General features: G+C 39.0%; 1 protein-coding gene across 6 annotated transcripts in view; it reads left to right on the top strand.

The window, feature by feature from the left end:
• LOC133411938 (rho GTPase-activating protein 12-like) overlaps positions 1-16,825 on the top strand; it is a 79,617-nt gene that overhangs the window by 29,532 nt on the left and 33,260 nt on the right. For 2 of the 6 annotated variants that reach the window (XM_061694782.1, XM_061694779.1), the window contains exons 3-10: positions 3,073-3,336; positions 9,058-9,264; positions 9,411-9,491; positions 10,282-10,410; positions 12,678-12,752; positions 15,831-15,892; positions 15,973-16,054; positions 16,135-16,236. In XM_061694782.1, coding sequence (XP_061550766.1) covers positions 3,073-3,336; positions 9,058-9,264; positions 9,411-9,491; positions 10,282-10,410; positions 12,678-12,752; positions 15,831-15,892; positions 15,973-16,054; positions 16,135-16,236 — 1,002 coding nt within the window. The remainder of the gene's footprint in view (positions 1-3,072; positions 3,337-9,057; positions 9,265-9,410; positions 9,492-10,281; positions 10,411-12,677; positions 12,753-15,830; positions 15,893-15,972; positions 16,055-16,134; positions 16,237-16,825) is intronic. The other 4 variants (XM_061694781.1, XM_061694783.1, XM_061694784.1 and 1 more) reach the window with 4 other exon arrangements.

The raw sequence follows: 16,825 nt of genomic DNA, 5'->3' as shown, positions 1-16,825 counted from the left end.
AAGGGCTGTGGGACTCCGGCATTATTGATGACTCCGTGCCCTCTGTCGCACTGGCATTAAACAGTGCTGACAAGTCGCCCGCCGACTCGGCGCGCCGTCATTAGCGGCGACACGCTGTCACCATGCTGTGGTTGGGACAAATTGACAAGCTGAATGATTGCTCTCATAGCTCATGAGCAACTGTTTAAGCCTTGGAACCTTTTAAAATTGAGTTGTTAGTGGTCATGAACTCCTCTGCAACAACACCAGAATAAACATCTAGACTGGCATCTTTATTTTTCACTTGCTTATGCAAACAGTACGTTATGCACTTTGATCTGTTTTTTCTTCTGAGACTTTGTATTTGTGACATTTGGTTGACTTAAAGTGGTTGGAAGCGGAATTTTTTCAAAATTATACATTTTCATTTTTGCCAATTAGTTTTCTTTTCACTTTTATAATAATAATAATCCATACCACTTACATAGCGCTTTTCGAGGCAGTCAAAGAAATTTGACACATTATTCAATCACACCCAAACAAACTTTTTTATTAGGAAATAAATGCATTACATCAAACTTAATAGAATATATCATTTTCAATTTTTTAGGAAATTATTTTTAAATTATAGTAGTCATTTAAATTATTTCCCTTCTTTGGAAATTAACATGTTTTGTTTTAAAAAGAAAATATTTTTTTTCCCCCATATTTTCAGTTACTGTAAAAATAGTTTACCAGTTTATTAATAGTTATAAGGAAATTGTGTTATACACAATTAAAAGAAATAAAGATTAGCATTTTTATTTTTTGAAAATCCTTTTCTTACTTGAAAGAAATCCATTATTTTCTTATTTAATCTTTGACCCCATTTTTATGAACTAAAAAAATATTTTTGGTTTAAATAAAAAAAAAAAAAAAACTTTTTTTAATGTTGGTTTTTAATTCTAAAACATTTTTGGAAATTCTTTTTTTCACATTTGTTTTGTAAATTAATTTTGAAAATAAATATTTGTCATGAATTCATGTTTTTAGTTGCCCCATTTAAAAAAATAAAACATTTGACTTTATGAAAAAATATTTGGAAGTGGAAAAAAGTAAATACATTCTATTTTTATCACTTGTTGTTTCAATTATTTCTTCCCAATTTCGTAGGAAATAAGGAGAGTGAAAGTAAAAAAAATCTATTTTTAGCTTTGCTTTACCCCCCACATTTTCACATCAGAAAATAATGTAAATTGATTAATTCCAGGCTTAATTGTATATTGTATATTAACTATAGAAACCATGTTTTAATTCACATTTTAACCTTAACTGTCTTCGAGTTTAAAAAAAAAAAAAAATTACAATTATATGCAATGCATTGAAACCAAAATAAAGTAAAACCACTCACCGTTTGAAGACAGCCAACGTTGCAAACTTGCAATACTGTCAAATAGTGACATTTTTATATTGCTGTAATGAAAGAATTCTTGTTAATGAATTGCTGCCTTGTTTAGATAGTGAGGTGAAGTCTCACGGGATCTGCTGAAATCTCACGTGATGTTATGCATGATAATGCAAGTTTTGAAAACTTGGGTTGAACTCCACATTGTGCCATTTTGGAGGTTCTGCTGCATTTGAGTATATTTTCTATTTTGTGGACGATGCGTGTTCCCGCCTCAGGATGGTGGCCCGTCTTACAGTTTCACTTCCACATTTCTACCTGACTCGGCTTCTTGCTGACTTCCTTCCTCTGTTCTCCTCTCGTCGCCTCATGCAACACAGTCATTAAATCATAGCGACCCAGAAATTTTAGATGTCCACATATAGTGTTTTTAGGAGTGAGGTTCCCTGACTTGGTCATGTTAGCACATCTGTAACTTTGCTACCCTTTGAGTATTTGTATTGAAGCTATTGTACAAAAATAATTTGTATGTTTTATTTTGTTACACTCTACTCATGTATTTGATGATTACCTCTGAGCCTCAGCTTCTTTTTAAACAATTTTAATGGGAGAGAATTGTCGGAATATGTTTTAGATTTTCTCCTGGGGAAAATACACTTTATTTGTGTTTAATGTAACATAAAGTTGATAGTAGTGATGCACCGAAATGAAAATATTTGGCCGGAACTGAAAACGAGACACCCATGGCCGAAAACTGAAACACCGAAAGAAACTATTATGCCAATTATTAGTAAAATTGCATTTATGGCTGTGACTGTGTAATAACCTAGGTCTGGGGGAGATTGCAAAAAAATTAAACATTAAAATAAAATAAATTATCAATTATTATTATTGTTTTTAGACTATTTTAAAGCGTCTGTACTAAAAACTAAAGAAACTAGAAAGTAATTTAACATCCATCCATCCATCCATTTTCTGAGCCGCTTCTCCTCAGTAGGGTCGCGGGCGTGCTGGAGCGTATTCCAGCTAACATCGGGGAGGAGGCGGTGTACACCCTGAGCCGGTTGCCAGCCAATCGCAGGGCTTCCTGTGTTTTTATGGGTTTGAGCTTTTATTTTAAAGGACGTTGGATATGATGTTTGCTCGCGTTTCTCTTTCAGTTTACTTTCAGTCTACCTGAGAGGCATGTTACTGATGTGAACATGGCAAAAACAACAACTCACACAACTCGTTGCCCATTTCTTTGATTATTTCATCACACTACAGAAATAAAACCCAATTGTGGAGCCACTTCTGTGCCCCGTGCTTGCTATGCACGAGAACACAACGCAATGTAGTCGGATATGCAAACCATTCCAACCACTGCTGGCAGCAGTGGCAGGCTGTGCAGACTTCGTTCGCATTTTCATGCTTTCCACATAATTATTTGGTGGTACTTCTTCAAACGATTGAACAGGATTGTTGTGTTGCCCGTTTATGAGGGCACCGACCGCCAACATATGTTGCACATTGGATTAATTTGCTCCACGCTACTTAAGAGGTACCGCCACGCAATCGATATTGAATGACTTCTCTTGTCAAAATAGCCTCCTCTTCAGACTGTAACACCAAGACATGATATTTTTTTGGGGGTGGTTACTTGGTGGGAGATATTTAATTTCTTGTTGCTGATTAAGGAAATTTCAAATTTACTTTCTTTCGTCATCCAGAGCGTTTCTTCGTTGGGCCGCAGACGCCAGGACTCACCCGTGTACAGCAACCTGCAGGAGCTGAAGATCACCCAGTCGGCTGCGCCCCCTCTCCCTGCCGGCGTCCCCCACCAGGTTCTGGGCGACTGGGAGACATACAAAGACCAGCATGGCCGTCTCTTTTACTACAACCGCTGCAGCCAGGAGCGGACTTGGAAGCCGCCCCGAGCCCGGGATGCCAGCGGGTCCCACGGAGACAACGCCAGCACAGGAGAAAGCGCCGAGGTAACAAAATAAAATAACATTTAAAAAACCTGCCCATTTCATGCAGAGATCCAACAAAATTGGCAAAACTAAGGCATTCATTTGCCTTTTGCAGAACCCAGGATTTTTTTACACTGCAACACAGCAGCCCACGATTAACGCACAGCATAGCATAGCTCTACACACAGGAAGCATAGCTCTACTAACAGGAAGCCTAATCCCACCCTCTGTTTCACTGACACTACCTCTGAAGCTGGAAAATTTCTGTTCCAATACATTCCTCATGCCCTTCATTTAGAAGCAGTCCTCTCTGTTACAGCTCTATTACCCTTAACTACATTTGTGCCGTTTATACACAACAGCGACATGGGGATGAAAGCTTTTAGGGCCAGCGTGAAAGGGGCTAATAAGAGGTGGTAGATGGTATGCAGTGTTCATACAGTGGCACGTAATTCACTATATTATATGAGGAACACTTAAATGCTGTTAGTCCAACGCTAGACTGAAAGTGTCAGAATTATGCTGGTAATAAACAGAAAAGCAGCAGCTGCAGCTTGTTATGTACATATCAACTAAAAAGCAGGGAGAGTGTTTTATGCTTTGCCAATTTTGTACACAAACGCACAACACGAGACCTGTACTGACTGTGCCACAGGGCCCCCTACAGACGAAAACCGGTTATTGCATGCAATAGTTTCTTGTCTGAAATGTTGCTTTCTGATTCTGCTTGCTTGCACGTCTTTTTTTTTTGTGGGGGGGTGACGTGGTGGGGGAGAGGCTCGCATTTATGGGAAGCCCCAGAAAAGGCTTGGGAATTATACCCACAAATTAGTATTTTGGGTGGATGATATACTTATTTCGTGCCATAAGTTTGTATATCGTGACTACAATTTAGTATTTTGTGTCCACGATTTACAAATTCCAATGCAGTTTGGACATTGTGTGTAAGGTGTAAATTAAAACAGAATACAATGATTTGCTCATCGTTTTCAACCTGCATTCAATTGAATACACTACAAAGACAATATTAGACACTAGGGCGGAACTGTGGGTGACTGGTTAGCACATTTGCCTCACAGTTCTGAGGACCTGCGTTCAAATCCGGCCTCCGCTGTGTGGAGTTTGCATGTTCTCCCTGTGCCTGCGTGGATTTCTCCAGGTACTCTGGTTCCCTCCCACGTTCCTAAAACATGCATGGTAGGTTAATTGAAGACTCTAAATTGTCCATAGGAGTGAATGGTTTTTTGTCTATATGTGCCGCGTGAGCTGAGAGAGGTGCCAGCACACCTGCGACGCTAGTGAGGATAAGCTGTTTGGAAAATGGATGGATGGATGGATGCATGATGAACATTACTGTTTTTTGCAAGTATTCTCTTATTTTGGATTAGATTGCAACACATTGCAAAAAAGATGGGACAGGGGCAACAATAGAGGAATGCAAGGAATCTCGGGATTTCATCATCTATGGTCCATAATATCATCAAAAGATTCAGAGAATCTGAAGAAATCTCTGCACATAAGTGGCCAAGCCAATAAACAACATTGAATGCCCGTGACCCTAGATTCCTCAGGTGGCACCGCATTAAAAAAACAACTCCATCATTGTGTAAAGCAGTGATTCTCAACCTATTTGGGGTCCTGGATCCCCTGGAAATTTTTGATCGACCCTGAGGGCACACCCCAAACCTGGTGTGCTGTAATATACAGTGAATCAACTGTAATATTAGCAGAGGGGACCTGTTTGGACATGCTCAAAAGATTAAAAGATTGTACACCTGCTATATTTTTTATTTCACTTTTCAGAACAAAACTAGGCGGGCACGTAACAGCTGCGTGAGTTTGCGAGGTGCGTGCAATATTGCGGTGTTGCATGTTTTTGTTTGCACATAAAGGACAGAAGTCCTGTTTCATTTTAAAAAATTAAAACAAGCAACAAGTTTCTCATGTTTTTGTAATAGTATGGTGAAAGCTACAGCTGGCTAGTAGTGTGGAGTGAATGGGTGGCAAGAATGGGGAAATGAAATGCCAGTATATTGAGGGTAATAGCCCGTCAGCAACATATTGAGAAAAAAATAATAACTATGAACTAGTTTGTTTTTGGATCGGTGAACTCAGTTAAAATTTTTTAATTATGAACTATGAACTGAACAAGTTCATTTTTGGAACGAAGAACTGAACTTTGCACTAGTTCGCATATAAAATTAACTTTCACAACACTGATGCTGTACACATCGCAATATATATCGCAGGTTTAAATTTATTATTTATTTATTTATTTATTTCTAATATCGTGCCGCTCTACTCCCCATATACGAAACACAGGGTGCTGCTAAGGTTCCGAATCAGTTGCTGTATATCCAAACGTCACATGTTATTCTTTGTTTTGTAAAGTCTCTTTTTGTAAAGTCTCTTTTTTTATTTTTATTTTGCTGTTGCCCAGAATCTGCTTTGTACAAAACAGGCAGCATTTATTTGAGCCATCTCGCCATGTTATTACATTGAAACGTCTTCTTTTGTTTGTAACATTAACTGAATTTCAAATGCTAACCTGAAACGATGGGTGTTTTTGTTTTTGTTTTGGTTCTCGGGCCGGCCTGGGTGTCGATGGCAGGGGGACGACTTGGCATTGAGCTGGAACTTCGCCGTGGCGGCCCTGCGTCGCAGTGGGTTGGGACAGGGTTCACATGTGCGTTGTCTTGCGGTGCCAAGGGGACTGGTCCTGTGCCTCGTCGATGGGGGTCGGGGGTGGATTGGCGTTTCATGGGATTTGGTTTTATCCATTGAAGGGGAAGGGTGGAAGGTCACTAGTGCCGTGTGGGGTTCCTTTTCGTGTCAGGGTGCCGTGTTCCGGTGCGTGCCCTTCGGGTTGGGGGGCTGTGGGCTTGGAGTAGGGGGTCAGGTTGGGGCTTGTGCGTATGGACCATTTGGCGTAGTGGGCCTGTCCCGGGTGGCTGCATTGGCAGTGCTGTATTTGACCTATGACCCCCCCACCTCCCATCAATCTACATATAACTGTTGTAATGTTACTTATCTTCAAATATCTGTCTCACGATTGTTCTGCTGTAGTTTTCAGCCCTAGTCCCCCTGTCCACTCTGTTCCTCTGTCTGTCCCTCCCTAAAACCCTTTTCTGTCCAGCTGCATTTTCAATAAACATCAGAATAATTAAAAATTTAAAAATAAACAGAGTGAGTATTTCAAACTCCCCTGGTGCACAGCAAAACTGTTGCAGCACAAAGGCATACAGATCCACCATTCTGCAAGGCCATGCAGCTGAACAGGACGGGTTATTAAAAAAAAATAATAATAAACTAACCTGAACCTTGCAAGTTTATGAGTTTTCCCAAAACACTTTCCTGCAGATGTTTCACAATAAAAGCATTATTAAGAAATGGATGGTGTGTGTCCACTGAAACACTAAGGGGACATAATTTGAAAGAAATTGCAAACCATGTTTGTATTCACAGCGTCATACAGTAACTTTAACAATGCAAATGAGAGTGAGATCTCTTATTAAAATTCAATGAATTACACTTGTGAAACAGATGGAATTAGAAAAAAAAGTCATTACTCTGTAGTTTAGGTAGATAAAGGTCTCAGTCACATTTGAGTGTAATCTATTTCTACAAATGTCATAGGATGTTTTTAAGATATATTTCTATTTTCACGGACCCCTTGCAATTACACCACATACCACTATGGGTCCACAGACCCCGGTTGAGAAACACTGGTGTAAAGAATAATTGCCACATGTACTCAGGAACACTTCAGAAAACCATTGTCAGTTAACACAGTGCTTCGCTACATCTACAAATGCAAGTTAAAACTCTACCATGCACAGCAAAAGCCATATATCAATAATGCCCAGAAACGATGCTGGCAGGCTTTTCTGGGCTCGATCTCATCTGAGATTGACTAATGCAAAGTGTACAAGTGTGCTTTGGTCTGACGAGTTACATTTTAAATTGATTTTGGAAATCATGGACATCATGTCCTGCAGGCCAAAAAGGAAAAGGGCCATCCAGATTGTTATCAGCGCAAAGTTCAAAAGCCAACATCTGTGCTGGTTTGGGGGTGCGTTAGTGCCCATGGCATGGGTAACTTGCTCATCTGTGAAGGCACCATTAATGCTGAAAGATACATACAGGTTTTGGAGCAATATATGCTGCCATCCAGAGGTGGGTAGGGACGCTCTGTTTAAAATGCCATTACATTTACTCAAGTAGCATTTTGTATAAATTGTACTTGTCAGAGTAGTTTTTAACTACTTTTTAATTTTACTCAAAGATGTAAAAAATAATGGTATTCAGTACTTAAGTAAAAGTAATGATACTTGCAAACAATGTCTTCTATTGGGCTTCACGGGCATAGATATCAACACTAGATATGCCAGCCCAGCTCATCGACGTGCCTACGTGACGGCCATGTTGGGATGGTCATCATTCTCGTTGAAGGCAACAGCGCGTGACTGTGTTTACATTTCAGATGACGAAAACCAGCTTCCGGTCCACTTCTAACTTGAGAAAAAACCATTAGCCCTATCTTAGGGTCATAAGTAACTCTAAAACATGCATCTTTTGGGGTACGTGCTAATCACACACACACAATAAATAAATGAGAAGTTACTCACCATTTAGTCAGTACTGTAGTTTTCTTTCTTACTTTCTTACTAGTAAGTAATTTTTTGGCAGACTACTTTTTACTTGTCACACTATTTTCAAATAACTGTACTCTTACTTGGGTACAATATTTGGCTAATCTACTCACCTATGCTGCCAACCAAGCAACGTCTTTTTCAGGGACGTCCCTGCTTATTTCAGCAAGACAATGCCAAGCCATATTCTGCACATGTTACAACAGTATGGCTTTGTAGAAAAGAGTGTGAGTACTAGACTGGCCTGCCAGTAGTCCAGACCTTTCTCCCATTGAAAATGTGTGGCGCTTTATGAATATAATATAATATGATAAAATATGATGACCTAGAAAACCCGGATTGTTGAGCAACTGAAGTTGTTCATCAAGCAAGAATGGGAAAGAATTTCACCTGCGAAGCTTCAATAATTGGTGTCCTCAGTTCCCAAACACTTGAGTGTTGTTAAAATGAAACGTGATCAAACACAGTGGTAAACATGCCCCTGTCCCAGCTTTTTTGGAACATGTTACAGGCATCAAATCGAAAATTAGTCAATATTTGATTAAAAAGAAAAAACAATCGTTTATCAGTTTGAACATTCAATGTCTTTCTCTTGTATTCAATTGAATCTAGGTTGAAAAGGATTTGCAAATCATATTTTTATTTTTGTTTTACACAATGCCCCAACTTCATTGGAAATGGGCTTTGTAGTTTGTAGCCATAAATTAATATTTTGTGCGCACATTATACCTATTTCACGGCTACAAATAAGCATTTCAGGTACACGTTATACCAGTTTCATGGCCACAAATAAATATGTCTATAAAATAGCTTTTTGGGTTCATGTTTTTTTGGGCCACAAGTTAGTTTGTTGTTCCCACAATTTAGTATTTTGTTGCCACAAATTAGTGTACTGTTACCACAAATCAGTCTTTTGTTGCCCTAGATTAGCATTATATGCACACGTTACATCTACTATAGCTTAAAGAAAACTCACGTCATCTTTGGGGCTCCAATGAATGTGGGTGTTTTCTGTTTTTTTCCTCTATCGGTGAAAGGTGACCTCTTCCTCTTTCCCCTCACTTTTTTTCTTCTTTTTCTCCACGCTCAGAGCACTCCCCTGTCACTTTCGCCGTCTTTGTTCCCCTTCCTGTCACTGTCAGTGGGCCGCCTGGGGCCTCTGTGCTCGGCGGACGCGTGTTTCAGCACCTACTCCAGCTTGTCCGACAGCCAGTACGGCTCACCTCCTCGTGGGTGGTCGGAAGGGATGGACAAGTCTGGCCACACACTGTATGTCAGCGACTATACTAACGAGAAGGTAACCCCGACACCTTCCACTGTGTTTTGGAGCTTGGCTTGACATTCTGGGGCTTGGGGTGGAAATTTGGCATTCGTGATGTGACGACGCACAACAAGAGTTCATTTCTGTCTTTAAATGTCAATTTTCTGTGTGTGCGCCAACAGTGGTTAAAACACGTGGACGAGCAGGGTCGGCCATATTACTACAGTGCAGATGGCTCCAGGTCTGAATGGGAGCTGCCAAAGGTAAAGAATCGTCAGAAAGAATTTGTTTAGAAAATTCAGCCCCCGAAGCCAGCATCCCTCAGCAACATGAAATTTGATAGACATGCCTATCATGAGTAGACACAAAAAAAGTCTCAAGACACCCCAAGTCTGCCATTTTGGCGATGAAGTTTGATGACTTGTCATAAAACACGAAACTCTAGTAATAGCTTCATAGTTTTGCAAAATTCAGCCCCTGAAGCAAGTTTCACTTTGCAACATGAAATTTGGTTGGCATGTTTATCACGACTCGACCCACAAAAAAGTCTTATGAAGCCATGCCATAAAACACACAGGACGTTTGATGACATGCCATAAGACATGAAATTACAGTGATAACTCATGAAATGTTGGAAAATTCAGCCCCGAAGCCCTTAGCAACATGAAATTTGGTAGGCATGTCTAATATAGGTAGACCCGCAAAAAAGACTCAAGAAGCCATGCCTGAAAAATGAAAGGAAGTCTGCAATTTTGGTTTGAAGCGTTTTTAATTTAATTTGAATTTTAGGGTGATCTTAGCCATTTCCAGGAGTCATTCAAAGACGAGCGTGAAGTATAGATTTTGTCCGATTGCTACTAAATTTGAACTACATAGAGTACATTCGACAGATGGATGACTCAAAATTGCCAAATCTTTGATTTTTTATTTTAATTCCTCATTTTTGGCCAATTCCAGGGTTCCTTCAAAACAACTCAAAAGATAGGACTGCATAGTGGAAATGTGTTCAGTTCAGGCAAAGGGTGTACAATGATTGTTGTTGTATCTCTCTAGTACAACCATTCCCCGCCACAACACCTCACAGATCCCACCAAGACTCGCAGTCTTGATAGGAAACACGTGGATCCCATCGTCCTGACCAAGTGGAGACACAGCGCTTTCATCCAAGAGCCCAATGACAAGGTGTGTCACCAAAAAAGACAACAAAATGCTTGTGAAATAATATGTCCCAATTGTCACGTTCATCATTGGACACACGGCACAGGCTTCTGGATTTGGGAATTAAATAAAGGATTCAGTTGTAGATTGGTTGCTTTGCAGCGGATGTTGAAACTCAGGCCATTGCGGACAAGCTCTACCCGCCCACATCCGTACAAGCAGCAAGTCAGTTAGTGTCAGCTTGTGCATGGATTACTGCTGTGGCTCTTTTTTTCTGAGCATCCAATCACCCCTCGCATGATAATCTTCTTCCTACCGCTGACTTTTTCTTTTTTTTGTATCATTCCACCGTGAGAATTGTACGTAGCTGCAGCATTTGAGGATGTAGAACATAGCGCACTTGCAGAGCAAAGGTAACTGAATAAAATATGAATACTGAGATAAGATAGTAAATGTTTTGCATGTAACTAAAATGTTTCAAAATTTATCAAAGTGGCTTTCTTAGGATCCTTAAAGAATTAAAATGTCCTACAAGGTCTTAAAAAGTCTCAACAGGTCCTAAAAGGTGTTGAGGTTCATAATGTCCTGCAAGGTCATAAAAAGCCTTTAAAAGGATTTCAAGGTCTTAAGATGTTCTACAAGATCTTAAAGTTCTTAAAAGAGCTCACAGGTCTTTAAATTGTCTTAAACAGATCTACAATGTTTTAAAAAGTCATAAAAGCGCCTACAATTTAAAAGATCTTAAAATTGCCCTACAAGGTCTTTAGAAGTCTTAGAAGGTCTTAAAGTTCTTTCAAAAGGTCTTAAAAGAACCTATTTTAAATAGTCCTCGAAAGGTTCTATTAGGTCTTAATATTCACGAAACATCGTACAAGCTCTTTAAAGGGCCTTGAAAGGTTCGACAGTATCTTAAAATGCCTTTAAATGTACCAGGTGTTAAAGTTTTAAAAAGATCTTTAAAGTCTTTTAAAAAATCATTTTAAAAAACATGCAAAGGTTTTAAAATGTCTTAAAATGTCCTCCAATATTTTAAAAAGCTACAAGCGCTTCCTAAAATGTTCTTAATTGCCTTAAAAAGTCATTAAAGTTCTAAAATGTCAAATGAGATCATAAAGGTTTTCATAGGTCTTTAAATGTCCCACAGTCTTAAAGTGACTTACAAGGTTTTAAAAGTCTTTAAAGGTCCTGCAAGTTGTTAAAAAGTCTTAAAAAGATCTTAAAAGTTACTTAAAGGTCTTAAACTTACCAATGTTATGAAGTCTTAAATCTCAAATGATCTCACAAGATCCTAAAATGTCTTTTTTGAAGTCTTTTCAGGTCCTAAAATTCATAAAATGTCCTACAACGTCTTAAAAGGTTGTATATAGTCTAAAGGTCTTACAAAATATTTATTCATTCTTAAAAAAACATCTTTAAAATCCTAAAAGGTCCTGTAAAGTCGACGGCTATCCTATAGATATTTCGTCAAGTACTTGAGAAATCAACGACCTCAAACCCCCCGGCCCCTCTCCAAATTTATTTTCTTTTTTTCTCTGCTAACCCACGGTTTACTCCCATTCTTGAGGGCTGGACTTCTATCCTTAAACTGCATATATTGGTACTGAGTGTATGGTATAAACTCAACAACAAAATCAGCCTTTGCTGAATGGTTAAAATCCGCGATTAGCATTAGCGTGCTAGCAATTTCCATTTTCGGTTAAAAGAAACGCAAACTACCATTCAGCTCACTCATACATCAGGTTATATGTACATTACACATCTAATGGTGTCTTAAAAATCACTTACAGACGGTTTTGGCTATGTTTTTCATGGTCCCAACATTGTGTCCGTGCAGTAACGTGGACAGTGGCCGAATGGTTCCGGGAGGTGTAAATTGGTTACGGGCAGCACACATATGCTTTTATTAATATTATTGCCTTGAGGCATAACGTTTTGCACCGACCAATTTTTGTGGTCGAGTTAGATGATTTATTTTTATTCCCCCAGCCATTACTATAAAAGTCCTAAAAGAGTTATATGGGTTCTTACAAAGTCCTGAAAGGTCCTTAAAGACTCATACAGGGTCTTAAAATGTTTTAAAGGTCCTGTAAGGTCTTAAAAAGTCATAAAAATAAAACTGACATTTGGCTTTATTAAACCTGCATATACCCTGAAAAGTTGGAACAAGTCGTGTGTGCACCCAATAAATAACCTTACCAGCACTAACCAATAACATCCTCTCTGTGTTATGCTCATTCTACTTTAATTGGTTGTTTATTAACCCATGTGACCGGCTTGTGTTTTCCTCATAGGACGCACCTCTGAGCCCCAAGTCCCCCTCATCCGACCCTGACTCCAGCCCCTCTTCTCCTAAGCGCCCCGGCTCTGTTAGTAAAAGCCCTCGACGCCCCCACCCTCAACATCAACCCTTATGTTGTATAGATTCATGCAAGGTTTCCACATAGGTTGTGAAAGTCATACAATACAGTAAAGTACAGTACAGTAGTTATTTAGAAGGAAGATAACCCATGTGGAAATCTTGTTTGTAGATCTCTCTTTCTTTGAGTCCCCCAAGGAGCACTTTTTTCTCACCATGGAATATTTCATTGACTTGTTGGGGTTTGTGCTGGAATGTGACAAATTTAAGGAAAAGCAACAAGTTGCTGGACTGAAGCAGACCACTGTGAGCTGTCAGATTTTGGTGTTTTTATGAAGCTTTGTTAGAATAGTAGAGAGACAGAGAAAAATGAAAGTCAAAATATTGTGAGAGGAAATGTGATTTGTATAATGTTTTAATGAAGAAAACAAGTCAGTGAATCGTATTGGCTTGTAATATGTAGTAATTAATTATCATAATTGAAGGGCATCACATTGGATCATAGCATAATTGGAGTGAATCATATGTAACATTGTAGTGAATTGTATTGATTGCTTTTTTTTAATCGTATTGTAATAGTAGTGAATCGTATCAGATTGGAATTGGTGAATCGTGTATTCGTAATTGGAGTGAATCCTATTGATTGTATTGAGGTAATTATATTGTAAAGTAATTTGAGTGATTTTTATCAGATTTGTTTGTATTATAATCAGGGTGAATCCTAATGTAATGGGAGCAAACCGTATTTGCTTATATCCTATAGTAAATCAATAGTAAATTGCCTTGAGTGTATCTTAACGTGATTGGAGTCAATCGGATCGGATTGTAGTTGAAGTGAATCATATCAAATTGTAGTTGGAGCAAATCTTATCATAATTGAAGTTAATTACATATCGTAATTGCAGTGAATTATATTTGATTGTATCGTAATTGGAGTGAACCGGAACTTAATTGGAGGAAATCATATCAGCAGTGTTGGGAAATTCAAAGTTCAGTTCACTGTTACAAGAATTAAATAGTTCAGTTCATAATTCCAAATTTTGAACTAAATTCACAATTCCAAAAATGAACAACTGCAACTTTTATTTCATCTTTATTTTTTTGTAATATGTTGCTGATGGGCTGTTACCCTCAAAATACTGGCATTTCATTTTTTTTCATTTCACCCATTCAGTCCGCACCAGTAGCCAGCTGCAGCTTTGATGCTACAATCTCAAAAACATGAGGAAAAACATGTTGCTTGAATAGTCTTCTTTAAAATGAGGACTTCAAACAAAGACAGGACTTTGGTCCTTAATGTGCAATGTGCAAACAAAAACACGCACCACAGTATGACAGCAACAATGGTGAAAGAACGGATAAATGTCAGCTCTGTGACTGACTATATTAATAAAATATTATATTTTATCTAATCTTATATTACAAAACAAAATACATTCCATATTATAACAGCATGATCATACAGAGTTTTTAATTCAAGCATTCTGCTACAAGTAATAATTTTCCCAGTAATCAGTTTTTACAATATTTACTGTACTAGTTTTGTGCTGTACAAAAGAACCACCAAAGAACATTCACTCCCATTTACACAATGTCCCTGAATACACAGCACGCTCATGGCCGCACTTAATTGGTTGCCATATACGGTGCTCATCCCCCAACATATGAAGGCTCGTATATCGTATATTCAGCTGGGTTTTGTCCTGCAAATCCCCAACAAAACCTGGCACTCTTGAATGAAAATGAACTTGAAGTGACGTTCGAAAACCGTTCACAGGCGCCAGAATGAATGCGTTCTCAAAAACAGGCAGAAATGAACTAAGTTCAGTTCATGTTCGCCCAAAATATGACCTAGTTCATGAACCTTTGTTCATTAAACTCGTTCAGGTACAACATCGCGTATCAGATTGTATTGGAGTGAATCGTATCATACTTGCAGTGAATTGTATCATCATTGAAGTGAAATGTAGCAGCTCGGAATAGGAGTGAATGGTATTGGATTCTATTCGATCAAATTGTTTTTTTCATTTTCATTATTTTTATTATTTAACCAGGAAAACCTCATTGAGATTAAGAATCACTTTCACAAGATTGTGCTGGTCGTAATTGGAGTGAATCGTAACAGAATTGGAGTGAATAGTATGAGGTCGTACAGTGATTGGAGTGAATCGCATCATTATTTCATCCATCCATCCATTTTCTTTACCGCTTATCCTCTCTAGGGTCGCGGGCATGCTGGAGCCTATTCCAGCTATCTTCGGGCGGGAGGCGGGGTACACCCTGAACCGGTCGCCAGCCAATCGCACGGCACATAGAAAGAAACAACCATTCACAGTCACATTAACACCTACAGGCAATTTAGAGTCATCAATTAACCTACCATGCATGTTTTTGGGATGTGGGAGGCACGGGGAGAACATCCAAACTCCACACAGGCGGGGCCGGGGATTGAACCCCGGTCCTCAGAACTGTGAGGCAGACCCTCTAACCAGTCGCCCACCGTGTATTATTTCAATCGTATCGGAATAGAAGTGAGCTTGTTATGGGAGAAAAAAAGGGTATTGGATTTTTTTTGTATTGTAATTTGAGTGAATCGTATTGTAATTGCAGTGAATCATATCAGATTTTATTGGGTCATAATTTCAGTGAATCATAACAGAATTGCCGTAAATCATATCAGTTTGTATTATGATTGGAGTGGTTCTGATTCTGATAAATAGTATCAGGTCATATTTTAATGTAATTGGAGTGAATTGTTTTGAACCGAGAGTATCGTTATGCTTGTCAGCATATTGCAGTTGGCACAGGCCTATGTTGAATTCCTCTGATCAAGCGAGCATGCTTTTCCTTTAATTTTTCCTGATGGTGTATGTGTGTCACGTATGTTGTGTTTTGGCTGCTTTCTTGATTGGGATCAAAGAGCAAAGCTCTCATTTGCCGTGCTTTGTTTGGGCGCAGGTGTTGCTGCTGTTGGTGGTGTTTAAATGCAGCCATCCTGCTGTGATGATCAATGCTTGTTTTTGTGACACGTCTCACCTGCTCGCTCATTGTGTTTTATACTTTTTTTTTTTCTTCTCTCCGTGTTCAGCCCTCAGAGATGTGTGGTATGCTCAATGTGACAAAGATCACAGAGAATGGCAAGAAAGTTCGGTGAGTATAACGTTTTATCATAATTTTTTATTTTCTATTGTGAGGGTTTGAAGCAGTGGTTGGTGCACTATCCATCGTAGTAAAAACTGGACTTCCTCCTGGACCGTCGTACAAGGCTCCACGCTGCTCTTCAACAAAGGCCATGGAGGCGGGACTAGCTGGGTGTGTCAGTCAAACCTTCAATTGAATCAATGCTGATTATTTGCGTGTGTGATTGCCCACTATCTTTTGAATATTCATAGTTTGGCGGCGGTCAATCCAAACCGGAGTTAACGGTGGACCTGAAGGGCGGCTCGGTGGACTGGGCCTCCAAGGACAAATCCAGCAAGAAGCATGTCATAGAGGTGGATTACATTTTGCTATAAACTTGACTTAAAGGGTGATAATATGGAAAATTTACTTTTTAATGATAGCATACAGTTGTGTGTGTGTGGGGCATGCCTGCCCAGCCATTAAGTGTGAATTTGACTATTTCTAAAAATGTGTCTGTAAGCGAGGCCTTCTAAATTTCTGAGCCATTGTGTTACAACAGTGGGGCTAATTTGCATAACCACTCCCACACCAAATCATCTGCCCATAACTTGACAGTTTGGCTGGGCCAATTTCCACGAACCACATCAAGAGTCAAGTTGTAAACAGTCAAGGAACACATCAAGAACCACATAAAAAAATGTCAAGAACCAAGTCAGAAAAACAGTCATGAACCAAGTCAAGATTCATGTCAAGATACATGTCAAAAACCAAGTAAAAAAGACAAGAACCACGTCAAAGCATAGTTAAGAACTACGGTCAAGAACCAAGTAAAAACCAAGTTAAAAAAACAGTTAAGAACCAGATCAAGAACCAAGTCAACAATGTCAAAAAAACAGTCTAATACAGGTCAAGAAACACTCTAGAGCCAAGAACCAAGTCACAAACCATGTCAAAATCCAG

This window comes from Phycodurus eques, chromosome 13 (assembly GCF_024500275.1).
Source record: "Phycodurus eques isolate BA_2022a chromosome 13, UOR_Pequ_1.1, whole genome shotgun sequence".
Taxonomy (NCBI): domain Eukaryota; kingdom Metazoa; phylum Chordata; class Actinopteri; order Syngnathiformes; family Syngnathidae; genus Phycodurus; species Phycodurus eques.
Note: the sequence above shows the minus strand (reverse complement) of the source record. Positions and strands in the feature narration are given on the sequence as shown.